Source organism: Contarinia nasturtii, unplaced genomic scaffold, assembly GCF_009176525.2.
Source record: "Contarinia nasturtii isolate CC-2019 unplaced genomic scaffold, AAFC_CNas_1.1 Cnas_scaffold_695, whole genome shotgun sequence".
Classification (NCBI taxonomy): domain Eukaryota; kingdom Metazoa; phylum Arthropoda; class Insecta; order Diptera; family Cecidomyiidae; genus Contarinia; species Contarinia nasturtii.
In genome coordinates, this window is record NW_022198046.1 from 10,135,162 (window position 1) to 10,162,148 (window position 26,987).

A 26,987-nucleotide genomic window follows, 5' to 3' on the forward strand; every position below is an offset into this window, starting at 1 on the left:
ATCACAGTGCGGAAAAGTTCATCTTACGGATGTAAGACATTTTATTTAGAAATTCCAACAAGGGTAACCCACTGCTTCCTTCCTCATTTTTTGGAAATAATCATTATTATCAATTTTAATTAACAAGCATTTTGGCGTCAATATTGAAAATCGAACATGAATTGGACATATAAAAAAATTACACGCAACGATGCGTTCTTGTTTTTTGTTCTATCATTTGCAAATCGGTTTGGTTGATTTCATTGCCCGTTTATTCTCCCACTCCTAATTGCTTTTTTTCTGTTTTGCTCTATTTCAATTTTGATGCGTATGCAAAAAATTATCATCGAATTAATGCAAACGATTTTGAAAAAAAAAATCGAACATGGTTTAAAGATTAAATCAGGTAACACATTAGCATTGATGCCATTTTAATTATACAACATGAATTGTTCAATTTTCATTGAGTTTATTTATTTCCCTTTCCGTTTTCATTCACTTTTTACGTGTATAATAATGAATATAGAAATGTTGTTGCTTTTTTCTATGCAAAAATAAAACGATTTTTCAATTTGTGACTTTTCAAACATTTTTTTTAGCGTTTGTTTGTTTGCTTGTGTGTGCGGGAAAGTCATATGATACATTTTTACCATATTTATTCATAATAGATTATTGGCGTGATGGCGACAACAGTAACCAGCATTGACGATGGTATGAGATGGAATAATAAACTAATGAATTGAACATATGGTTAAATTTCCATTCTTCTCCTTTCACGCTATGTCTTGACGTCAATATGTTTTGTATTCTATTCAATTGTACGTGAATACATCAAAAAAAAGAATAAAGAAAATAGATCGAGAGAATGGGGGGCTTTTTTGTGTCAGTAAACATAATACGATTTTGCATGAATTCAATTAGTTTTTTCTATTGTGCATTTTCTTAAGTAAATAGATAGGGCTGCTGACATATACACTTGTATACACACTTGAAGAGAGAAGAGAGAAATAAACTGAAAAAAGCAAGAAAATTTTCTTTTCAACGGTTCATTCCTTTCAATTCCTTTTTGAAATTGGGCACATGCTATGATGATGCTCACGCGTTTTGTCGATATTATATTACCCGAAAAAGAAGTGTACAATCAAACTCGGCTTTGCCTCTCCATCGCCCCAGCCTCACTGATGAATGTATATTTGTGCATAAGTGAGGCGCTTCATTAACCATCAAATCAAAAACATCAAGACACAGTGAAAAAATGAAAACGAAAATAAAACCGGAGATGCTGAGAGCTTTTGTTCAATTTGGCAAACGATAGAATGAAAGACAACAGAGTGAACGATGTGAAGAATGAGAAAAAGCTCAAGAGAAGTAGAAAAAAAAAATAAAGTCGAAATGAATTTCGAGGGAAATGTAACGATTCGATAAGAGCCCGATGAAAAATCGACATGATGAAGAGAGTGAATAAAAAGAAATAGAGACGAATCAAAAGAAATAGAATAGTCGCTCTGTCTGACTGACACACACACGTGCTTATTATGCCAAGTGCTTTAGCAACTTTGCAACCACACGTACACACGATTCAATTTAAATCGGAGCAAATTTTATTCAGGACATTAACCCACGAAAATATACACATTTGTACATATCACATACATTTTGAATTAAAAGTGATTTCTTTGCATCCATTTTTATTATTTGTGCTTTCTGTTTATATTTCTATTTTTCATGTTTTTTTTTTCTCTCTTCTTTGCCGTCTCTCGTTCTTTGCTTTGGTAGCACCGTTTTTTTTTTATTTTCATTTGTCGTTACAATAAAACGTGCGGTTCATGAAGTAAAGTAGAACGGGCATATATATACACACTTAATTTTTTCGCCCATAAAACCACAGTGAATGTGAATGTGAATGTTGTGCAGACGACAATTTGTGCTGTCGTGACGTGGATTGAGAGAAGTAAAATTGATGTTTAATGCTTTAACATTGAATATGTCTCGAAAATGATATAAACTGGTTTTGTTTGTGTGTGTTTGAGCACAAGAGTAAATGCATGCAAAAAGAAAATGATGGGGTGGCAACGGGTGACAGTACAGTATACGATTTCACAAATAAAGTTGGCTGAATATCTTTTTTTGTCTGTTTCGCCGCGAAATCATGTATCAGTGTTTTTTTTTTGTTCCGCATCATCAGATTTACTTCAATATTAATGATATAATCTCTCTTGATTCCGTACCGTTGTACAATTAATCTCCGTATGTGTCTTTGTCCTTTCACATCCAGCTCTTTCATTCCCCATTTATTGCGATACTCATTGTACATTTACGATTTTCATAAAGCTCGAGAGTCACTCAACAGTAAACACACAGAGGCTGATGGTGTGAGCTTACATAAATTTATGTATGGTTTGATTTTCTGTCATTTTCGATTGTTATGCTACATTTACGCGACAATTTTGCCTGATGATGGTTTCACATTTTGCATTTTTGCATTTTGTATTCGATTTCGTTGATTGTTACGAATGCATGCTATCCATCATAACAATCGTAAATAATTCGTTTCCATATTGCTACGTATTCATCATTCGTTAAACTAAATATAAATACAACATTATATGTTTATATGATTGCATATGAATCTGTCACGCTTTCACATCCCACTCTCATCCGATCCCATTCAATTGAATGCTATTCACAAAAGAGCGTACAATATTCGTTAAATAACATAAATAAAAGGAAAAAACAACCAGTGCTGCAGCAGAGCCGAACCGTATTAGCTGAAGTTAAAGATGAGGAAACGAACAAATAAACAGAGCGAAAGAGAGCACAAAAAATGGAAAGAAATGTTTTTTTAATGTTCATAAAAGCAGCCATGTCAATCAATTTTGTCTTCTTCTCTCATGATTTTTGACATTAATAAGACTTATACATTTTCAGTAATAATTCGCCAACGCAGCTGCCCCAACCCCCGTTTCCCTTCATCTGTTTTGTTAAGATGAAATTTCTGTTGTATTCTTCTGATTTAAGAACTGCCATTTACATTTAAATGTATACATATTTGTCGTTTTCTATAATTTGTATTCGTTCGTCAATGAAAAATAAATATTTTTCAATGAATGCCGACGATAGAGAAAGAAAAATGAGAAGTAAAAACAGAAATGAGAGTATATATAGGTTTAGCTACTTTTAGGAATTCTTATTCTCTGATGCGGCTCTATTGCCATTTGCACAAACATCTTAATAATTTCCATCGTTCTCTGTTTGGTTCTTATTCCACCCCCTCTATCTCTGTTTTTTTACTGTGTTTTTTTTTTATTTGTATGCCAGATTCATTTCTTTATATTTTGTCCTTCTATTTGGCATGTGAAACATTGTGTGTGCGTCTATATATGTATTGAGTTGTTGGTATGAATAAATTTTTGAAAATGTATTCGATCGACACAACGACGAATAGGTCCAAGAAATCGGAAGTAGTAACACAGTATCGAGAGATAAATATAATTCGTTCGATTGTTGTTGTTATTACGGTTTTATTGTTGGTGGTGAATCGATGGAAAATATGTAATTTGGCATCTTTTTTCGCTCTCGACCCATTCTCTCTTCGCTCAGGATTTGTTCTGGATGAGTGGTATTGGTGAAATCTATTTAAGTGAGATATACATATTTGTCATGTTATAGACATACAAAAATATGAGAAAAGAAAAATATTGTATATTGTTTGCGTCTCCATTTATTCTCTCTTGCATTGTGCAAATAAATTTTCCTCTTCTCCTTCACGATTCTGTTGTGAAACGGATAAATTGAAAAATTCGAAATAAAATGAAATTGGATAGAAGAACGACGACATCAACGAACGATGAGAAAAAAAATATACATTATAAAACGGCGATATAGAAAAATGAGTTCTGCATTTTGCCAACGATTTGGTTGGAATGAGCGCGTGTTTCGTAGTAACGATTTTATACGTACAAACACAAAACATATTTATAAATTTCTTTCTCTCTCTCCTCAATTTTATAAAGTGAATGAGCGAGCACGAGCTTTCAAAAATGTGAGAGGTCTTTGTTCACAAGAGGATCTACTCGTGTCGGTTTTATCAATTTCCGGAAGTTTTAAGCATATTTTGTTGTTCTCTATTAATAAATGTTTTCGGCTTTAATATAAACTTGCTTTCTCTCTTCTTTCACATTTCTATTTTATCTAGACATCGCTAAAACATCATCAGGATTGTTGATGCCAAAGTTATTGTTCGGCTGTGACTTGTTTGTCGATCTCGCTCTATATTTTGTCTATTTCAATCACTCTCACGCTATACAAGTCATCACAATTCTGATATTTCAATTGCATTGTGTGGAAATGCACACATCAAGATAGATGTGATGTCATGATTGAATCATTTTCCAATTTTTGTTTGTATAAAAGTTCTCTTGTTTCACTTTGTCTATTTCGCTTACTTCGGAGAAGAATTCGATGACGAAAAACATCTGCATCCTATATATATTTCTGGATGGTCCGAAAAACAACACATTTTCCTATTGTTATTCCGACACACAGATATATAATCTTTGTTTTGCTCTCCTATATATATTACATTCCTTCTAACGTTATCATCAAAAACTTTTTGCCATGACACATTCCCATTTTTGCTGGCGTCTTGAGAATTCTCAATTCTTTTGTTACTGTCATTTCTCGCATGAATACACGCACAACGACGAATTAATAATGGTAATAATATTATTTATGGAAAAGTTTATGAATTCATAGTTCTAAAGTAAATACAATTTGGCCAAAATGCGAGTGATGGATTTTTGGTTTTTGTTAGACATATTTTGTTGCGCCCGTTCTATACTCTTTTTACACTTTTCAATGTGCGTATAATGTGCATGAGAGCATATTTAAATATACGGTTTTTCGCCAATTTTCCATCATCCCAAATTCTAATTAGACTAAAAGTTTAACTTTGCTTTTTATGTGCGTCTATAGACTTTTGAGTTTTGGAGTATTTCAATTGCGCTAGCAAATTTTCCCTACTCACATTATTTGTTATAGACATTGTCTCTTTCTCTTTCTTTGTGTGTGTGTATGTATGCAAACTATTTTGCATGTATTTGGTTGAATACCCTGTCTTTATCTGGCTGTCAGTTTTTTCTGGCTTTATGCTCATTGCGTCATTTTGAAAATTGCTAATTTATCGTCTTCATATATCGTCGCACCCCGTTTCGCAAACACATAACACTCACACTCATACGTATTTAATATCGTATGCACATCGCACAACAACAGGTATCCAATTTGAGTTTCACATACAATATCTGCTGTTAAATGCAGTTTTAATTGATTTTCTACAGTTGTAGTTCGTTCATTCGATTTTAATTAGTTTTTCATGGCGATTCCATTTTTCCGTCATATAGTTATAGTATATATATGTGTGCATGTCTGTCGTAGTACAGAATAGATCTGTTTTCTAATCTCTGGTTTGGTTCGGTAATTTCGTTGCAATTAATTGTTTTTTGTTTTCAGTTTTCAGTTTTCGCCGACATACGGTCACTTACAGTGCAACCGAATCGTCGGCAATTTTATCGAAATTGCTATTTGGAACTATTGAATGACTACTATTATTCGTCGTCGTCGTCATTGGTGTTGCGGTGGTTGTATTGTGATGATGGGTAGCTTTGTTATCAGTGGGTATTTGGGTGATTGAGTTTGGTATGTGTCAAGTATCGGCTGGCGTTGTTGCATCATGTGCATCGCCGCCATAACCTTCATCAGGACTATCGGCCAATGGACCTGTCAATTGTCGTAATTTATCACCATTGTTGTTATACTGTTCGGCTTCTTCTTCTTCTTCTTCACGATTTTCGGGTATCACATCTTTTTCTAGGCTGCTGTTATTTAGGATGATTTTTTTCGCATTTGTCGCCGTTAATATAAGATTTGGCGATGTTGAACTTATGATTGGATCAATTTTAGTTACATTATAGCCGGGCAATGCTGGTGGCCATTGTGGTAGACCGGTCGGTGTTCCGGTGCAAACCATCGATGAATTACTTAAGATACCTACGATGGGTTGAATTGTTTCATTTTTATAACCGTCCGGCGGCGATGGAAATTGTTGATCGTTTACTTGTGGCAATGTTTGATGATTATTATCGGCGCCCGCTTTTGGATAACCTTCGACCGTGTAACGAATATCTTTTCGTAAATTGTATGTGTCAAATGCGAGCGTTGAACCCTGATTTAAGAATTCAGCTTCCATTGAAAACCGAACACCCTGATTATGTGCAGTTTTTGCTTTCGGTTTGTGCGGCAACGTACGATAGAAATTCACTTGATTGCTTGGTTGATTTAATAAATGGGGTTGCACCAATGGTGACATTGGTATGCCTTGATGATAATCTTGGTAGCATACGAATGGATGATTCGAATTTTGTGCTAAAAAGCATCCCGGACTCAAGTGAACATCCACTTGATGGTGATGATGATACAAATCTTTATTGATGCCTTGAGGTAAGGTCGTCAATGGGTTAGAATATTTGACAGCAGCCGCAGCAGCAGCAGCATTTGCAATATTCGCAGCATTACGTAGCATTTTCTCGCTCGGATGATAACCATTTTCACAATTTAAACCCTGTATACTACATGGTCCAATTGATGCTTGTTCACTGGCTGCATCATCAACATCGATATGCGTACGACTCTTTACACTCTCAGCATCATTTATCAAATCAGGATTTTGATCTTGATAATTTCGTATTGATGTTGGCGGACTACAACATTGGCTGCCTGTCACCGATGTAATTTCATTGCCGCTATTGTGACTGAGATTGTGATGGTGGGCAAGCAATGATGCGCTCGGTCCAATTGTCAATTGCATCTCCTTGTGTTGTTGCTGTTGTTGGTGATGCTGTTGCTGTTGATGTTGTTGATTCGAATAGTTTCCATTTTTCAGTATTGGATATAGGGTTGGCGCATCTGGTTTTGCACTGGAAAATTTAATTTGGTTTGATTGCAATTGGAGTGTGGCATCCGTTTGTGAGCCGCTTTTAAATTTACGATTCCGTTTCGATTTTCGTTTGCATTTCAATACTATACAACAACATGCTAATACAATAACAAATGCCGCAACACCAGCACCAACAATTATTACGATAAAATATTGATAGGGAAAATTGATTTCTTCCACGACCGGTTCTTCTTTAACCAGCACGCGAATCGTATAATTTGCAATGAATTTTCCGGCCGCATTCTCGGCAATGCATGAAAATGTGCCATTCATTTCAGGAACAACATTGTATATAAACAGTTCACTGTTTTTATTCTCATCATTTCCTTCGTCAATGAAATAGTAAATGTGCATATTTTGCGCAGTGAATGTATCATTTTGCAGTAGATGGCCCTGAAACCACCATGTTATTGAAACATCTGGTGACGACGTGATTCGGCACAATAAAGAAATGTTACGACCCTCGATCAATTCGAAAAACTGGGATGCTGGCGTTATTTCGGGTAAGCATGCCAAATCATCCGTTTTTAGATGTTTTATCACTTGACCGGCCAATCGTTCTGGTGACATGCACTTTGGATTCTCAAACTGCTGCGGCACATTGAATGTGTTCAGCCATGAATGTAAATCGATTAGTTTGCAATCACAATTCCATCGATTGCCATCGATATTGATGCCGTGTAACGATTGTGGTAAAATGTGATGCCCTTGCAATGTACTGATACGATTACCATCCAATTTTAGCCATTCCAAATTGTCTAAGCCCAAAAATGCTTCATCTTCAACCACATTCAATTGACAATTGCTCAATTCGAGCGTTGTAAGAAACGATAAATGCTTAAAAGCGTTTGACTTAACTTCACGAATTGGATTTCCGTTCAAAATTAATCGCATTAATGAATTATAATCCGAAAATGTTTCTGATGGTATGGCAGTTAGCATATTTTCGGATAAATCCAATTCGACTAAATTGGACAGGCCACGAAATGCCCGATCATGAATTCGATTCAATTGATTTCTTGGCAAAAAGATTTTTTGTAAATTAATCAGTCCCATTTTGTAGAAACGTTCGCTCATCAAGTACTGTAAATTGTTGCCCGTAAAATTGAGCACTTGTGTGCCCGGATCAATTCCGGCGGGTAAATCTAAGAAAAATGAAGACAAAAAAAAGAGACGTCAACAATCATCAAATTATATATTTTATGAATGAAATTTAATTTGTTTTGATGTGTCTTTTCAGTTCGTCAGTTTTGTGAATATTCAATTTTGAAACAAAAATGTAATCACCTGTTAGAAATTTATCACCGCATTCGACACTCTGTTTGCCACCTTTCCACTTGCATGTGCAAACTTCTGATGGACACGAATACACAGTGTTGATTGCGACGATGCTCAATACGATAACAGCAACGTAAAATCGCTTCATTTTCGCATCATTCATTGCCCGTATACGCACGTACACTTTGTTCCGATTCGACTTCGTGTCTACCTACTTCGACAACTTGATAAATTACCAAGGAATCGGTTTGTTGTTCAACTCCCCCTCTCTGTGTGTCGAAAAATTGCGATTGATGTGCCTATTCTATCTATTTTACTAATGGTATTGCTCTACCGCTCGGATCAATCTCTGATACAGTTTCAATGTGTATTTTACGAATTTTCACCAGAGAATTTATGCATTCTGTATTAGTAAATGGCAACAAGAACCATATTTTATTTGTTGTCGTCGTCGTTAAGTCAGCTTACGTTCGATTCGTCAAGTATTTCCTGTCAGCCAAACAAAACAGCAACAGAAATAACGAAAAATGAAGAAAAAAACTTTTCAAACTCTCGTTTAATCTGATTACATTCGCAATTTTTAACTAAACATTTTTTTCTTGCTTCGAATAAACTCGTTTCGTTTTCGACGAATTGTTGTAACTGCTTTCAATAGGAAACTTTGATCCCTACTTCCATCAAAATTTTATACCGTTTTTTTTTTTTTTTTTTGATAATTCTTTCTTCCTGTCTCTATGGTTATTCTCTATCTACAATGTTCTCGTTTCATTCGCTTCGTTTAATATTTCGAAACCAAACGGAAAAAAAGATAACACTTCCATAGGTTTTTGCTCTTTATACTCTCAATTTCAGTTGATATCCATATACTTGTGTATATATATAAATTCAGATTGGTTTTAAAGCTATTTCCATATTTTGTTGTTGGTTACAATGGTATTTCTCTATGCTGTCCATTTGTGGTCATGACATCCCGACTCTCCATTTAACGTACTTTCTCTGGCTGAATATCTATCGGTTTCTCTGGCTCTGCAAATGAAAGAGAGAAAAAACACCATTGAAATGTGGTAGGAAAAAATTGAATTAGTTTAATTTGTTTTTTTTTTTACAACAAAAAAAATATAATTCCTTTAGAAAAAGTAAGACCATCAAAAAGTGATAAATGCTGCATTAATATAAATCAGGTCAAAAAGCTTTTTATTCACAATAGCATTTTCACTAAAAAAAACACTACAACTGAAAACATTTTGATAGATGAATTAAATTTCAGTCGGTGATAATGAATGAGAAAAATCGAGTGAAAAACCAATTCAATCATATTAACTTGGGAGTTACAGACGAACAAAAACGCTGAGCATATGCAAAAAGCCCATTAGTCGAACATCAATCGAACTGATAAATTACAATACACAAAAGTAGCAGTGGTATGCAATAAAAAAAGTTGAATACAACCGAAAAAATAAAGTTCAAGCTACTTAATAACATAAATCGAACGATGGCGGTAATGTTGGTGGTTGGCGAAAAAAAAAATATTTTACGGAAAGAAAACGTGAGCGAGAGAGAAACCAAATTTCATGCACACCATTTAAGGTCAACGAGTTTTAAAATGGGATTAACATACAGCGAAATATTTCCACACAAAAAATGAAAAGGAAAAAGTAAAAAAAAATGAATGAAATTGGCGAAAGTACTGTTAACCAACACGATAAAGCACGAACTTATACTGGACCCCCGGGCTTTATACTGACCATATTTAATAAGTAAATTTAATAAAATCCAAAAATTCTATGCAGTTTTTGTGGTGTAAGCGTGATATGTGTATTCAACGGATGTATCGTTATTAAAATTGATGCCACTATTAATATACTATGCAGGAGGCATTTTCATGTTAATTGGTGTTGATAGCTGTGGTTTTGTACCTCTAGTTGAATTGACTGTGTGTATATGTGTATAATGTATATACGCATGCGAAGGAAAGAGGTGGATGTTTTTCGAGGGGGATCCCATTGAAATCGGTCCATTGCACAAAGTTCTGACATACGTTAAAATTAATTCATTCATTTCACCATGCATATTATTTGCTTAATGCCAACAAACCACTATATCTCTACTCTCCTTCTCTCTATTTGTCTCTTTGTGACCTTTTTATATCCATTACTCTCTCTCTCTATGCGTTTGTGTATATATCTATCTCTCGTCTGCTCTCGCTGTTTTTGTATATCACTGCACTTGGCATCATCATAATATTATATTGGAATATTTTGTCCCGTATACATTGAGTACACGAACCAAATGTAACCTCAACCGAAATAATGGGTTTTCAATTTCATGTTTTACGAAAATTGTATTTTTGGCAGTGTACATGAACAGGAACAGCAGCAATTGCAATAACGAATAGTACATTCGCAATACAAACTCGCACACACAACTTATATAAACATTGCGCATACATATTCAAGCATTTTTCGGCCATTTGGCTGCTGTAACCAAAGGAAAGAGAGTGGCCGAATTAGTTGTATTAGTACAGCAATTTGCTGTATGAACTTTGACCCTTCAAGCGATAAAAATTTATATTTTTGGCTTTTTTACAGTGCTGTGCGCACACAACATTTACAACACAAATTCAGTTGGCAGCGCAAATTCGGTTCGCTTTCGATGCATTTCAAATAGTCGACAAAATACATAATAATTTGTGTGTGTATATGTTCATTTTCGCTGGGTAGTCGAAGCGAAAATGGGCAAAACAAACGAAACGAAATTTTTTTTGTGAAGATGAAAAATACAGTGAATGTACATTCTCTCATTGCAGCAGTTTCACAAAATCCGCTTTTCAAATAGAATGCGTTTAAATAATGAAAGCAATGGCGATTGAGGAGCAATTTGGATCGCGGCAAAAATGTGTGGAGATGGAGAGAGCATGAAATAAATTGGATAAAATTATGGCCAAATAAAAAAAAACCTAACGACTGCGAAAAAATTCTTTTGCAAGAGAAGAAAATAATCATAGCATAAAAGAGTCTGTGAAAGAAATCCAAGTGAGCAAAAAAGCAGAAAGAAAAGATCCGAAGAAATAAAACGACGGAAAATCAATATTTTCAATCGGATTTAAGTCTTGTAAAATGTCAATAGAATTCACGTAGTTTTGAGTGCTTAAGCATTTCTCTCACTCCCTATCTATCTTTCGTGCTCTTTTCTATTTCTCCTTAGATTGCCTTGCCCCATGGAACAATCAATGAACATCAGGAATAGATGGGGGGATGGCAAAACATAAAGATGAAGTTAATCTCTGTTCAGCTGTCAGGAAAGCTTTGGTAATACATAACACATTCTATTTATTTACACTATGCGCTCTAGTATGCACATTTGAAGAATTGCATATCGACTTATACCCGAGCCGATATATTCACATGTTCATAACAACAATAGTTTTTTTTTTCTCTCTCTCTCTCTTGTCACTCATACTCCGGATAACTATAAATCCGAACATTCTCCCAGAGAGACATGAGCAATTGCACATACAATGCAAGAATGTTGTTGCTCAATGAATATGTCGGTGTGTATATGTGTGTGTGGTAGCGAGCGAGCGCCTGTTAAGAATCTCCAAAGCCATAGATTTGACAGAAACATCGCAATCATCGTTAAACATTATTACTATTATTATTAATGGCGTACTTTTGGTGTGTACTTTTTGGGTTTGGGTGTGTTTGAATGTGTAGTTTATGTTGGTTTTACTTTTCCGTACACACCTAGTGTGTAAGGGGAAAGTATTGCAATGGGTCAAAATTAACGACACCACAAACACATTTTTTTCTGGACTTTTCCGCCGGTCAGAGAACCCCAATCAGGTCGTTTTGAGCATGGATGTTGTGGGTCGTACGTTGTCCGACGTACGCAAAGTTTGTTAACACGATAACTCTCCCGACAGAAACGTTATTTCAAATCTGACTTTACAGGATTTGAGCCAAAAATCCAAAAATTTTTATGAGGAGTACTCCTATTTTTCATTGACATTTCTTCAAACTCTCTGACATTTTTTTATAGCGTTTTAGCAAATAGAACAATTTCAAATGTCATACAAATGGGTACATCATGAAAGCGTGGAACATATTTTTTTGGCCTCGAACTTTACGCCGCTTGAAAAGCTTGAAAAATCGAACAAATATTATTTTGAACTTGCTTGATGAAATACGCATCTACCACCGTGCGGAAAAGTTCGTCTTACTCTTGTGAGACTCTTTATGTTGAAAAAGACGTCGAAAAATCATCTTTAGCTTGTTTTTATACGATTTAACATATAATACAGACAGCGAATAGAAACCAAATTGAGTGGAAAGATATACGCAGATTATTTTTCTTCTATTGAACAATAGAAGTGGCCAGTGGCCATACAATATTTGTTCTATTTAAAGTTTTAAAATACTTCAAAATGTCGAGGCTGTAAATAGAATAAATATTGTAAGGCCACCAGCCCAACAAAAGGAAAATAATCTGCGCATTTATTCCCACTCAATTCATTTCATACGAAATCGTGGTCATGTACCAATGAACAGCGTACAATTAATAAAAAACAAAAAAAAAAAAAAAACAATTAGATTAGGAACTTACTTTGGATGTCACCCAACCACTTCAAACTAAAATTAAATTCCAATTTTAAAGGAAAATCACTTCTATTTATAAATTTCCGTATAAAATGATTTAATTCAATGTTTGATCTTCACTTCGTGCAAATAGCTTGAAATTAGAAATCTAACTGTGATTAATAAAAGTCCGACTGTACGACAAACACCAATGATTTCTCTATTTATCTTAAACCTTGAGCCACTTCCCCTTGATACGCTTCCGAAATATCTCATAAAAATTTGATGGTGATATGGACCATAATACATAATATCGTTAAATTCAATGTTCTGACTTTCACGTTTGAATTCATGCAATAGCAACAACTAAAAGCTTTTAGAAAAATGTTGAACAGTGATAAGAAATTCGTAATCTTTTAGCTCCCTCTTTAAAAAAAACCTTCGAATAAATTATGCCACTTCTTATTTTGATACATTATTACGATACATTCATTTTACTTTTTGAGGTTGCGAGGAAAAGAATTTTTTTGTTTTTGAGCGACATCTGATGATCGGATAAAGTTTGCAAATATTGCTGTTCTATAAGAAAATCATTAAAAATATGTATTTTTATGGTGAACGAGCGTATAAAATGTTAAATACGTTTGGACCATCGTGCGGAAAAGTTCATCTTACTGCTATAAAACACTTTATTTGGTTGTATGCCTATGTCTACACCATACACACTCACATACAGTCACTGTATGTACAAAATGAAACGAAATGAAATGATCTCGGCTAATGAGAGTTAAAGAGATAATACTCGTGCACATACATATTCACATTTCGAATGGTGCACATTTTCAACCATTTGCGGTTTTGCTGGCATTCGAAATGGCAAAAAGCTGAATGATATTTCGTTCGTTCGTTCGTTTACTCATTTTCTCATGATAGCACACGCCTCGTCTGTGTATCATGCTACAATATTTCGATATCTTGTTATCTGGTTATTTGCTTTTGGGAAAAATTGATGGAAATTCATTCGATTGTTATTATTACCTTATAGGTTTTAGTGAGAGCACACACACACACACATAACACGCTCATGCCCGTCACAAACACGCAAAATTGCATACGGAGCAAACAAGAGCTTGAATATATATATATGATATGCTGTCGTAGTCGCATAACATCAAACCATTGCGATTAGAACGACAACGACAAGCAAATCAAAAACACCGTCAAACGTCAACATTTCAAATGATGGTGCCAGGACCGAGGGGACATGGAAACAGATACAACTTACAAATGTTGTTCTTCATAAAGAATATATTGATACGTGGAATGATTGTGATGCGATGACAAGCTATTAGTTTTATTTAATAAATCTTTTGATTTGGGTTTGACGTTTCGATGTAACGGACAATGCGGGCGACGATGACGATGTGACGACGAGTTTGGCATTTTGATACATTCTTGCTACTACTCACGCTTCGCTTATTCCTATTTAATGCTATTATTTCACGTATTGAACGCGATTGACTTTCAAATTACAGACATTATTCCGATTCGAAATCGAAAAAACAATGTGATTCATGATAGACAGACATATTACCGTTTCATTTCACTTTTTTTTCACCGATCCAACAGATCATTTCTTATTTCCTTCTTATTATTATTCTTTTTTGCTCGATTTTTCTCTTTATTCGCTCTTTCTTTCGATTCGTGATTCAAGATTTTCGGAAACATTTGCCACTACATTCAGAAGCAGGGCGAAAAGCATGCAAAACGAAAAAAATATGGAATGTAAAGTGAGATGGAGGAAAATACACTCACACCCACAAAAGCTGAGTAGCTACGTAAATGGATTGGTTTTGAACAAAAGGCGACGACACATCGTACAAAGATCGCATAAAAACACATACATATAAACATATCGCTTACCTTTTTGTGTTTGTGTATATGTATAATTTCTAGTGCTTCGAATTATGCAGCATCCGTTTGACTAAAAAGTTGAACTGTGAAATGTATGAGGGATTGATCTTTTGCAATTTTCTCAATGAAATATCCATTAAATGTCATCAACTTAAATTCGCTTTTTTTATATGCCGATTAGTTTTTTGTCCATTTTCTTTTTTATGTCATTGTCGTCGTCGTATTCGTGGATAATTTTCGTTTCTTCTAGTATTGAACTGTCGATGGTATTTGATTGCTGGGACCAAAATTGATTTCTCTTTCGTCGACTTTGTCGTTGTTGTTTTTTTTCGTTCACAAACGGTTTTTGATGTCTCGTTTTTGGGATAATCCAATTTTTATATTAACTATCTGTCGATTGAACACCGAGCACTTTTTTCTGCTATCATTGCGATTACACGCACACTCAAATTTCACTCAAAGCATTTAAATGTTATCCGAACAGATTTATTTATTGAATAACTTGGGTTGTTTTCTTCAAATGTGCTTCTTTAACTCAAAACATATATGTACACACACGCGTTCGTTCACTCGGTCGCTCGCTTGCTCGTTATTTTGAGTATTGCTCGTTATATCGAATCGCTCAATCGTTTGGGATATTTATTCTTTTTTTTTTGTTGTCGTTGATCTTATTTACTCATTTTTCTCTTTCTCTTCTTTTTTATTTGAATCATTTGATAGATGTAATTTTTATTTTTATTTTCACTTTTATGCATGTGTACTGTTCCCGTTTTTATCGTTGGTTAGCTCAATTTAGTTGCACCATTCACCCAATAACAAGAAAAGTAACTCACATATACAAAGACTTAACGAGATAAGCGACGAGAAAAACCTCAACCGTCAGATTGTGGAGATTGTTAGATTAGTGCTTCAAAATCATTTCTATAAAGCTTTATTTATTTATTTTTTTATCTTGTTTTCTTCGTTCCCTTTTGGGGTTTAGTTTTCCATTTTTTTATCTCATTTAATACTGTACACGTAGTGCTTGTATCTATATAACCCGTTGCGTTGTCAGACGCGTCAATCACATGCACCACAACTTTATATCAAATTGTAATACTTTTTTGTTCTCCATTCTTTTAGTCGATATTTTCAATTCACATTTATATATTCGGCAAATGAAATGGATTTGTAGAAAGCACACTCAATTTTTTTTATATTTCTCATTGAATATCAATCCATTGCACACATTGAATATAAAATGGCAACTATTTTCAATATCGTTTCTTTTGACGAGTTTTTTTTTTCTTGATTTTTATGTTGTATTTTCGCTCTATTTTGCTTGCTCTATCTCAATGCTGGATGCGTATAATCCCGTAACCACAGCCACTCACACTGAACGAAAGACACACAAAAGAGCACACACAAATGGATACAATGTGGTATGTATTTTGAAAAGAATATTTCTCTTTTTTTTTTCAAATACATATAACTATAGCTATAATATTGAATGCGTAGGTTTGTGTGTGTGTTTTTTTTCTGCTTTGGTTTTCGAAGGAGTCTTTTTACCAAAGAGCATTCGTGCGCTTCGCTCTTCGTCTCGTTTTTTTATTTTATTTTTCGCTTAAAAACGTGATGTTCTGTTTTATATTTTAGAACGAACACAAACCAACACACGAACGTTCGTGTTTTAGGCATGGAACGAACGATAGAGAATAAAAAAAATCGAGCCAAAGAAAAACGACAACAACCTTTTCAAGTCAAAGATCCATTTAAACACATTTCTTCCTCGGCCAAGTTTTTTCGGTGTTCGTTTTGCAACCGATGGCTATTGCACATATTTCATACCGATGTATGTATACGAAGCACCCAAGAAAGCACACGTAAAACGATAAAAGAAGAAAAATACGGAATAAAAATCGATTTGCTGAATTGAGTACACACGAAATGAGAGAGAGATCGACTTCGATGCCATATATTCAGAAAGTTTGAGTTTTGTATGTCGATAGCAGCAGTCAACACGCGCGCGGCATCCAGAACCAAAAAAAATTTGTTTTTCGTTGGCTTGGTTCATCTATGTTCACAACTTTGCCAATAAAAAGTATCTCCGTTCGAAATGTGCTTCTCTCTCACTCACACACTTTCTAACTGTCCGTATATGTCTTATCCAAAAATGTGGTTACACACCGAATCGCATCGGAAAAGTATATCGGCGACAAAATATTGTGTCGAAAAACACCGAATAGAAAGATCTGTGAACAATTTCTATGCTCGTTTTCTTTTCACTTTTTCACTTGAGATGCGAAAACTTTAAATCAAACGGAATATTTGCATATATATTTTTTTGTTATTGTTACTTCTCTTCTCGCTACACTTCGATGTTCATAGTAAAATATTTTCTTTTTGTCTTTTGTTCTTTTGCTGTTCTTTAAATTGTTTGGTGCGTGCTCAAAATTTCAAATCACTATGTGTCACACAATCACGAAAAAAAGGAATTTGCATCCCCACTCATATATATATATACATTGTTTGAAAAGTAGCAAAAATTTCTTGTTGAAAACTTTTAAATGCTTTTCTAGTTTCGATCGAATGTTATGCTGTTTGCTTTGAGTTTGTTGGAATTTTCGCGTTTCATTCGATTCCATTTAAAGTGTAATATATTTTTATGTTATAGGCGTAACACCGTCATTGCGCGCAAACGTTTTCAACGGCACACACTTCACGACTGACTGACGACAAGTCGTTCACTCAGACTGGCACCCGTTCATACTTCCATAGTTGCTCACGCTCTTGTTGTACTCACTGTGCTGCCCGTACACTATATAATGCAATGGATAACATCATACACACAACAGTCAGAAAGGATTCCAAATGTTCATAAAATATTTCCACCGCTTAAATGCGTGACACACACATCACAAGCGCCGCATAACAATGTCTCAACACTCTTAACGCACGCAAGCTTATATATATGTGAATATTGTATATGTCTCGCAATTTTCGTTGATGATATTTGAAAAAAAATACCGAGTGTTGGTTCATCGAGCGCGCGAGATTTCAAAACCGAAAATGAGACGTTACATAAAACGTGCGGCTACTTTGATTGGAACCATTGGAATGAGCGTGCGCGTTTGAACGTTATTTCCCCGCCAATGCTGCTGCTACTGTTGTCACATTCCCGACGGTCGTCGTTTGTTGTCTTTGTTGTTTGTTTTTGCTTAGCAATCCACCTCGAGGAGCTAGTTTAACCGTTTCCGATTAATTTTCCTGTGAAGCGATCAGTTTTATTGCCTCTACATCTGCATTCATCATTTAGTTTTGCGGTTCTATCATTGCTGCTTTATGCGATAAACTGGATTTTGTGTTTATCTGTATGCGTATCTGTGTGTGTGTGCGAGAAGCTTTGCTGTGAAGCTCAAGAGGGACAAAAAAGGGAGTATCACGCCCTGGAAAGCAACTGCGGCGATAGTATTCCAGGCTGGAAAAAGTTTTGTGTACATTCAATGCTTGCACATGTATTGGTTCAAATGAAACCAGGGTTAGGTATTTTTAATGATGAATATCGCATTCACTGCTGATGCAATGGATAGAACTACTTCAAATATACAAAATATAATTTTCGAAACGAAACGCACGAATTTTTGGAGTGAATAATTTGGTGTTGACATATAACACGCATGTTCATCACACGAATCGAGCGCCTATAACTACACGAACATATGAAATTTAACATGAATCAACAATACACAATACCAAAATGCCGTGGTTACAAATGGTTTGCATTTAAGCCCGCAAATGTTAAATTGCTACACGATACAGAGTGAAAAGGAATGAGCGAATGTGCTTTATATTCAACGCAATAGTGAAACTGCAATGAGTCTTTACCGAAGATATCCATATATTCAAATTGAATGACTTCAGGAAATTCTGCATGAAATATATGTATGCACATGAGAAGAACTGAACAATATAGCGACGCGCGCGCTCTTTCGTTTGCTGTTCACTGTACAATGTACATATGTTTCTTAATAAACATGCAGCGTTAAAGAAACCATAAATAAATGAGGTTTCATGTGTGAATTAGGCGCATTTCGAATGAGAGAGAACGAGAGAGAGAACGAGATAGAGAGAGAGAGAGAAGTAGACATCGAGTGAGAGAAAATATGTGTGGAAAATACATTATTTTTATGTGAAGTACTTGTCGTAGCATTCACTCCAATTAGAATAATAAGCCAAAGCACACACACACACACAAAAGAGACGATGCCATGAAAACAGCTATTTCATGTGTAATTTGTAACAAAATTCAAGGAATTTATTCAACATTTTACTGTACAGAATATTCGTATTTATTATCAAAAGAAGAGAGATACACAAGACCCGTTAAAAGATGGAAAGAGATATTGCAAATGTATGTACTGTGTATACGTATAGAGAGTAAAATCAGGATGAATAAAGGACATTTATACATTAGATGTGGCGCGTAAAAGATTTGCCAAAGTTTACATTAAATGGAAAATAAAGGCCGGCGTCTGGGAGGCATACACAGTCCCTCAGCTCACATACAAACACAATAGACTCGAAAGTCATAATTAAATAAAGTACACACGAGAATGTGCGTTTCATCGTCTTCAATGGCATCGCATTGTTATTGTTATTCGTCTGATTAATTTGAGACTCTGAATATACGTTATTTACTTACAATGTGTTGTACATTTTGATGGTGATGCACGAAACCCAATTTATGCGCCTATTCAGGCTGCCCTTTTGTAGAGGTACAGTACATATATTTATATTGTGTATTATTAAACGATAATGACACGCATTTGATAATTTATCGAATTATGTTTTCGAGCAAATTGGAGTCATTCGCCATTTGAATCATGGCCCATTTCGTAAATAAAATAAACGATGGCTGAATGTGAGAGCGTGTGCGCTCGGCGCACTTGTGGGCGCGTTTCAGCAACAAATGTCCTTTGATCGACAGGCAATGCAATGTCCCATGTGCGACAACAATTGCATTACGTGCTGTAAATTAAAACAATTTAACAATTGACTATGAACGAGAAATATTTTATTATATGGAATTTATTTTATCAAACAGAAAAAAAAATGGCGTACATGATAAACGAAAACAAAAATGTACGTACATGTGGCACAAATTGCGCACTAATTCAACTTATTCTCACGATACGATGCGATATTGTAATTAAATTCACTGCCTGTGCACAAATGCGTGCGTGTGTACATTCAAAGCTAAAATTATGCTCGCACTCATTTACAATCGATTTGAATGGGGTAAAACGCGAACGTGTATCATGTAAAACGGGATCCGATTTAGAAAATACAAAGCCTAAATTGAAGTATTTGCCTTATATGAATTCAACTTTGGAAAACAAAGAGCGAACGAAATAAAACCAACGGGTGCCAACGGCGGCGGTGGCGGCGGACGGGTTGAAACAATTGTATAAAATTAATCGGCTTTCGGTTTTAGTTTTGCCAAACTCTCCTCACCAACGACCTTCTTAATTACATCATATTTATACAATGGCACCGATAACACAGCACCCGTGCATGCCCCAATCCAGTAAACAATAATATGATCGATATTGCTATAACCACTGCAACCCCATTTCAAAGCAGTTGCCAATATCGGATTGAAGTAACCACCAGAATAATTGAAAGCTGCAAATAGAAAATGGAAATAGAAATTTAACGGTTGAGAAAAAGAGAGAAGAAGATGTGAATGATAGACAGACGGAATGGGAATAAGTGGAAAATGCACATCAAGATAAACACAGAAATTATTCAACATGCGTCTTTGCGACGTGCCAATGTTAACATCATCAAATCAAGCAAAATTTGATTGTTGAAAATTGATTTTCATCAATGAAATCAAATTGATTACGTGTATAATGGAAAAACGGAAAATTAATAAGCTATATTATTATATAAATTCTCGTACTCGGCAACAGCAACAAAAACTCCAAATGCATGTCTTTGAATACTACGCATAATATGCAATTTCAATTCTATGCAACATGTTTATCGAATGCTTTTCGAAACATAATCCGTCCATGCCCTCGAATCGCATTTGGAAATTATTTTCGCTTATTTCTGTAGCCATTTATGCGATGAACATTGAGCAAATAAATTAATAGAAGTTTCAAACATCGTTTTTCGGACGAATGCTTTTTGCGTTTCAATATTTCGGACTGAAAAGTTTTTGCCAAATTAATTGACTTCACGCGAGCTCGCAGTTCTTAAATATCCCTTTTTATCTTTAAAATCTTTAAAAATCATGTAAAAGTTATGCGAAAAGTTGCGTTCGGAAATTGAGTTATTAATGTTTGACTTGTAGTTTGTATGCAACATAAAGTGGCGATTGCTAAAGCTAGTATTTTTCGGTTTTTTTTTTGCAATAAAACATTTCCATTGCTTTCTTTATAAAATAGAAGTGTAGATACTACAGAACTTAATGTTAGAAAATATGGTGTCTGAATGAGTGCTTTTATTTGAAAACAAAAATCAAGAAGTAAAAATGAACTAAATATTATATATTTTTTTCAAAATAATTTTCGTTCGACGTACAGTAACGTTATTTGATCTTTTTCATACGTCTTAAAATTAAGTGACGCATTTTCGAACATTCGTTATATTTTTATGAGTTCAAAAATATGATATTGTTTGAATTATCTGAGACCATCTGTAATTTTATAATATTTTTCAATATTCTTTTAAATATTTCTTGAACAAAAACTTGGATGTAGAAAATATTCTTAAACATGGAGTGCTGTCATGAGTGAAGCAAATAAAAAACTGTTGGCTGAATAATACATAAAATAATGAGCTTTTCGCATGGGTTTCCAAAAGCAAAAGCAAAAGCAATTTTGAACTTTTCTAAAACTCATCGGCGCGAAACCTATATTACATTAAAGAATAACAACTTAAAAGTTATTGAGAATATTTTCATTTATTTTTGAATGCATTTTCGATTTAAAATATTCATTTCATGTATTTTGGTCAAATTGAAAATTTTAGTTGATAGTTAGTGACCGTAATTTGCTGGAATAATGTTGCCAATTGAATGGAAGATTTTTATTTCTTGGATTTTTTACTTTTTTCGTCTTGGCCTCTAGCTTGGCCTGTTCTGAGAAGCGTCCGCATCTTTTTATTTGTCTTTCAGAATCACAAAAAGTATACTATTTTTGTCTTCGATATCGGTAAGCTTCTTTTGCATGTATTTCAAGAAACGGAGCAAATAATTATATATTTCTTTTTGGTTCAAATTGTTGGCAACAGGAATAATATGCATCATTCATTTTCTGCAATAGATCGAGCAAACGATAAAAATAACTTTGCAAGTAATACCTCATTAACATCAAAGCATCCAAATTTGCAACGATTTCAGTTTTATCGATTGCAGAAACTGAATAACATTTACGAGGTTGTCTACTCTTTCTCAGGTTTCTGCCAGCTCATTAGAAAAGTCAGGCAATTTCTAAGAATATAATTGAATGCTCGAGAATGAATATAAGACTATTTCCAAGATTTTATTAAAATGTAACATAACCATATACATAGCCAAGAAAAAAATTGAATTGAATGTCCCATGTTGATCAAAATACTGAATACTGAAGCGATGTGTTAATCCAACGAATTCGGCCCCACTTTATACAATTTGACACACAACCATTTTGGTTAATTCAGTTATGACAGAATTTGGCGCATGTTGTATCAAAATATTTTCGTTATTAAAAAGCGTAATAAAACAGATATTATTGTGTTTCGAGGATCTATCAATGTAAATTCCAGCGTTTCTATTATTTATTCAGTTTTATCAAATGTAGTCATACTAGTCAGTTTTTCTTTTGTCGCTAAATTTGTCTTAATTCATTGTCAAACTTTTATTTCTCAAATCGAAAGAACACTTTGTTTAATTTTTTTTACATAGTTTCATGAAATGATAAACAAAAGTTTCTTTTCAAAAACAAAATGTAAGTAAATAATTTTTTACTATTAAAAAAATCATAACATTTGTGATTGTTTATTTTTACAATGATTAAAATTATGATGTAAAAGTTTCTTTAAGAGCGTCTATAAAATCGTTAATCTCTTGGCAAGATGCATTTTTTAAAATTTCCTTAAGGTTCGATTCAATATCAATGGCCGGTCTAATTGCGATCATCCATTCATCCAATTTATCATCTCCAGATTCGCCTACTTTCACCAAATTCAAGATTGTCGAAAAAATACTATGTTTATCTTCGAGTTGGATCAACTTGTCTTGAATATAACGTAGGTATATGCCAATTTTGAATGTCATCAAAACTTTTCCTCTTGAACTTTTGACTATTGCTTGGAATTTTGATTTTTTCTCTGATTTTTCTTTGGCGTTCTTTATTGTGCTCACTTTTCTCAGATATTCCGTATAAATTGGTTCAAATCGTTGACTGCATTGAATATACATTTCGTGTACTTGTTTAAGACTTGTCAACGTACGAGTGACAAAAAATCTTTCAATGTCTTCTTTAATAAATAACAGGTCTTCGTTATTGCGATGTTTATCTAGTACGGTCTGAAGGGTATTTTTAAGTTTTTGTATTCTCTCTTCGATATCCTTAACACCGTCAGAAAATGTCTCATCAAACATTTTTGAATTATCACCAAACGCCAATTGAACCTGTTTTACGGAAATTATTTTTAACGTTTTGACAAAGTTTCAAATGAGAGACCTTACTTAGTGAACAGTGAATTGCAAAATTTACCACATCCACCCTCGAATATGCATAAATTGCCTTTAAAATTTTTCAATTTTCAACGGAAATTACAGTCTTTGTCGTAAATGGAAATTATCTTCAAAAACAAAACCCTTTGAAGTGATGACTATTTTAATAAAGTCAAAACTTTGAACGTCTTTATCGCAATTAAACTTTTCAGAAAATACGAGATAAATAGAAGAGCAATCAGAGGCAAAAAAAGTAACAACATAAAATATATTCTTGTTTCCTTGCAACTCACTTTCTAAGTTTAACAAAATGTTGCCCATTTTCTGAAAATTGTCGTTTTAAGTTTCTAGAAAACTGCAATTTACGCTTAGCAAATATATAAAACGATTCATTTAATCTTTGCTTTAGCATGCTTTAAAGTTTCAAACCAACTATTAGTACTGACAAAATAAAAACAAATTATTAACAATGTTTTTTACTTACGCCATTGGTGAAAAAGGCAACCAAAACTAAGACTTGAATTGAATGGTTCATTTTACACAAAATATCTAAATCTGAAGTGTACTGTTTGTTCACATGAAAATCTTCCCTATTTATACAGCGACACAAATGAATATTTTCAGCATCAATTATCGACTAATGGTTTACCGCAGAGTTTATTACATATAAAACATTTTTTTCAAAAATTAGGACATATTTTAGTGACAAAGGAATTCAAAGAGAATATGGTGATAATTATCGTTATTTGCCTACGGAGTAAGACACACCCTCATTTGTATACTTAATTAATCAGGCACACATATGAAGAATACAGTAGAACGTCTGAATAATGGAACGACACAGAAAGATGAAATACAAGGCAAAGTATCAAAAAATTTCGTATTCTTCAAACTATATTGAACTTTCTTCCAAAGTAAACAGATCAATTTACTGAAAGGAACGGTTATCTTTTGCTTGGAGTATTCAAAGAAAAACAGAATATATGAAAAACGAAAAATAAAGTCAATATTTATATCGCCAAGTGTACTTTAGTGTTGTTTTTTTACGATTCTCATCAAAGCGTCAAAGTCACCCTGAGAGATGTTATCAAATACTGTTCGCAATAAATGAAAAATTTCATCACACATTTATTACATTGCAAGAACAATTGTCATTGTTAATTTTTCTTATACTTAAAAGAATAATGAAAATTACAATAAGAGTCGTACAAGATGATTCTTAAACTCATTTTATTTGCTCATCATTTACATGTTACTACGTGGACTAATTTTTACGTTGATGTTTTCCTTCTCAAAAGTATTTTAGACAATCATTCGTAAAAAATAGCGTCGAATGATTTGTGAGCGTGTGAGAACATGCAAAAGTTCGTCTCTCATGTAAATCACATTTATCATGCAGTCGACGCTAACTTTCTCAAATTCCAATTTCCATTGCAAGAAATAACAGAATTATTCAAGTAAAAGTGAAACACATTAATAGTTCACACCAAATGCAAAACGATTACTGTGTAAAGGCAACGAAAATTGAAATGTATCCGAATGTCATGGGAATAGAAATGCACGATACATTCAATCTTCGATGGAATGCATGTTTTATTTCCAGCTATACATATAGAATATATAACTTACCAGCGACGACGAGACTGGTACCAATAAATGAATCAATGAATGTTGCATGCCGCATTCCCACATCAGCAATTGTTCGGCTAGCTAGTCTGCAGAGTAACGTTGCAAACCCTTCAATGAATGCTCCCAAATAAGCGTTCACCTATAATGTGTCGAATGTATATACATAGAACGAAATCGAATAAACAAACGATCCAACGGTTTCATCGTAATATTGGTTGGGGCCATCGTGATTTATCTTACTTGTAAATCAGTTGTGCAATTTTCAAAAGCTCGTCCTTCGTGTGTCTGGGCAAATTCAAACCACCAAAATATTTGCACAAAACGATAGACACAGCAACCGCCCATAATTTGCGCCCTTTTCGTCCATTTTTGAAAGTGAATTGCATGGAAAGAAAAAATATGAAAATTATCAACAGAACTGTAAAATGATATCGTCACTATTGAAAATACAAACTTTACCATGTTTTTAACAATACCAAACGCAATGAAGTCTTCCCCTCAAGCCAATCTTCAATCTGTATGTAGCAACATGCTGTAGCATCTCCCCAAACCATTGACCACAAAATCGTCAAAAAGAACAGAAATATCGCATAAACCGCTACGCCAAAATTGTCGGCAACTGTGTGTAAATTGTGTCAATAGGTTTTGGGTAACGAATTTGTTTTGTGTGTATGTGTGTGTGTGTGTGTGTGTGTGTGCATTGTGTGCATAAGAAGTTATAGACGACCGCCAAGCGTGCGCATGCAACACAATTGACGAGAAGAGAAAAACGAAAAATCCCAGTGAATTAATTTGAACTTGAAACGGTTTTTGATTGCTCTCTCATTCTATCTTTCTACGTTTGTTTGTTTCATGTCGGCCACACTCACCAATAATCAGTTCAAAACAGCATGAGCACAGCTCAGCCGCTGCTATCGCCTCATACAGCAGCTCCTTTACGAGACATGATTTAACCGTACGCGACACAACAATTCGTGCAATTGCTGCGAGCAGACAACACAAACCAATAAATCCGGTTGAAATCGCTAAGGCCGTATTCATTTCGATGAAGCTCTTTACTGTAGACATCATTTTTTTCGTCGTCGGAATTGTTGTTGTTGTTGCCAATATAATTACGTGCACCGCAATACGTATTGTGTGTTTGATTTTCAAGAGAGAAAAATTGCAAAGTGAATTGGGATCAATTCAAAGGTTTTAACACTAATCTGCAAATTCGAACTTGCTATGATTGGCGGACTGGTCGCATCACATGGAAAACGAACGGATTCGTGCAAAACAAGAACAAACACAGAAAAAAAAATCAAGTATGATCTGGTTGACAGGGAGGAAAGAACGAATGATAAACAATTTTCTTTGGTCGTTAAAAATTTGGAAATTTCATGACTTAGTTTATTAGATTTTATGATGAGTCTCATAACACTTTGTACAATTTTCACATTTCAGTTACGGTGTTGGGTTCTTAAATCAGCGTAAAGTTATGATCTGACGATAAACGAGAACGTAACAAAAGCCATGAATTTGTTACTTTTACCAGTATATGAGCGCCATGATGACGTTGTGAGTGGAAATAATCATTCTGAAAATGATATGCACTAAAAATGAACGTTGATATCGCTGTTGATGTGTTGTATATTAGTGCGAAACTGTTGATATGAACGATACTACTTTATTTTATACTCAATAACATCAATTGATTTCAATTCCATTTAATGTAATGTATATAAGACTATTGATGACAACGAAAATTGTGCAAATATGAAACTATAGCATTGAACTTCATTTCTATTATGACGCTGTACAGTTTCATTCTATTTTTATGCATTTTGATGTGGGACCTTTTTTTCAACTTATTAAATGTGATTTTGATGCACTATTCTCACTATTTTAAGAATAGAAAAAACACTGAAATTCT

General features: G+C 34.2%; 3 protein-coding genes across 4 annotated transcripts; all 3 read right to left on the reverse strand.

The window, feature by feature from the left end:
- Positions 1–15: 15 nt before the first annotated feature.
- LOC116340921 lies at positions 16–17,394 on the reverse strand. Of its 2 annotated transcripts, none has more exons than XM_031767673.1 (3): positions 14,749–17,394; positions 8,261–9,277; positions 16–8,118 (listed from the first exon to the last, which is right to left on the reverse strand). In XM_031767673.1, the coding sequence occupies exons 2-3, from the start codon at positions 8,412–8,414 to the stop codon at positions 5,684–5,686; spliced, it is 2,589 nt and encodes an 862-aa protein (XP_031623533.1). In that variant the 5' UTR covers positions 8,415–9,277; positions 14,749–17,394; the 3' UTR covers positions 16–5,683. The 2 variants fall into 2 exon arrangements, with proteins under 2 accessions (XP_031623533.1, XP_031623534.1); XM_031767674.1 differs by lacking the exon at positions 14,749–17,394 and adding an exon at positions 12,854–12,968.
- Positions 17,395–19,775: 2,381 nt separating this feature from the next.
- On the reverse strand, positions 19,776–26,798 carry LOC116341206 (aquaporin-11). The gene is made up of 5 exons (XM_031768134.1): positions 25,945–26,798; positions 25,535–25,694; positions 25,316–25,430; positions 25,076–25,214; positions 19,776–20,403 (listed from the first exon to the last, which is right to left on the reverse strand). The coding sequence occupies exons 1-5, from the start codon at positions 26,144–26,146 to the stop codon at positions 20,192–20,194; spliced, it is 828 nt and encodes a 275-aa protein (XP_031623994.1). The 5' UTR covers positions 26,147–26,798; the 3' UTR covers positions 19,776–20,191.
- On the reverse strand, positions 22,500–24,083 carry LOC116341207. The gene is made up of 2 exons (XM_031768135.1): positions 23,931–24,083; positions 22,500–23,401 (listed from the first exon to the last, which is right to left on the reverse strand). Exons 1-2 carry the CDS (start codon positions 23,979–23,981, stop codon positions 22,787–22,789), a joined length of 666 nt encoding a protein of 221 aa, XP_031623995.1. The 5' UTR covers positions 23,982–24,083; the 3' UTR covers positions 22,500–22,786.
- Positions 26,799–26,987: the final 189 nt, after the last annotated feature.

Coding starts and splice junctions, on each gene's coding strand:
- LOC116341207 (XM_031768135.1), bottom strand. CDS start 23,981: ATGAACCATTCAATTCAAGTCTTAGTTTTGGTTGCCTTTTTCACCAAT. Junction 23,402..23,930: donor TTGCCTTTTTCACCAATGGC/GTAAGTAAAAAA, acceptor TCCGTAAAACAG/GTTCAATTGGCGTTTGGTGA.
- LOC116341206 (XM_031768134.1), bottom strand. CDS start 26,146: ATGATGTCTACAGTAAAGAGCTTCATCGAAATGAATACGGCCTTAGCG. Junction 25,695..25,944: donor CTGTTTTGAACTGATTATTG/GTGAGTGTGGCC, acceptor ATTTACACACAG/TTGCCGACAATTTTGGCGTA. Junction 25,431..25,534: donor TTGGTATTGTTAAAAACATG/GTAAAGTTTGTA, acceptor ATGGACGAAAAG/GGCGCAAATTATGGGCGGTT.
- LOC116340921 (XM_031767673.1), bottom strand. CDS start 8,414: ATGAATGATGCGAAAATGAAGCGATTTTACGTTGCTGTTATCGTATTG. Junction 8,119..8,260: donor CGGTGATAAATTTCTAACAG/GTGATTACATTT, acceptor CATTTTTCTTAG/ATTTACCCGCCGGAATTGAT.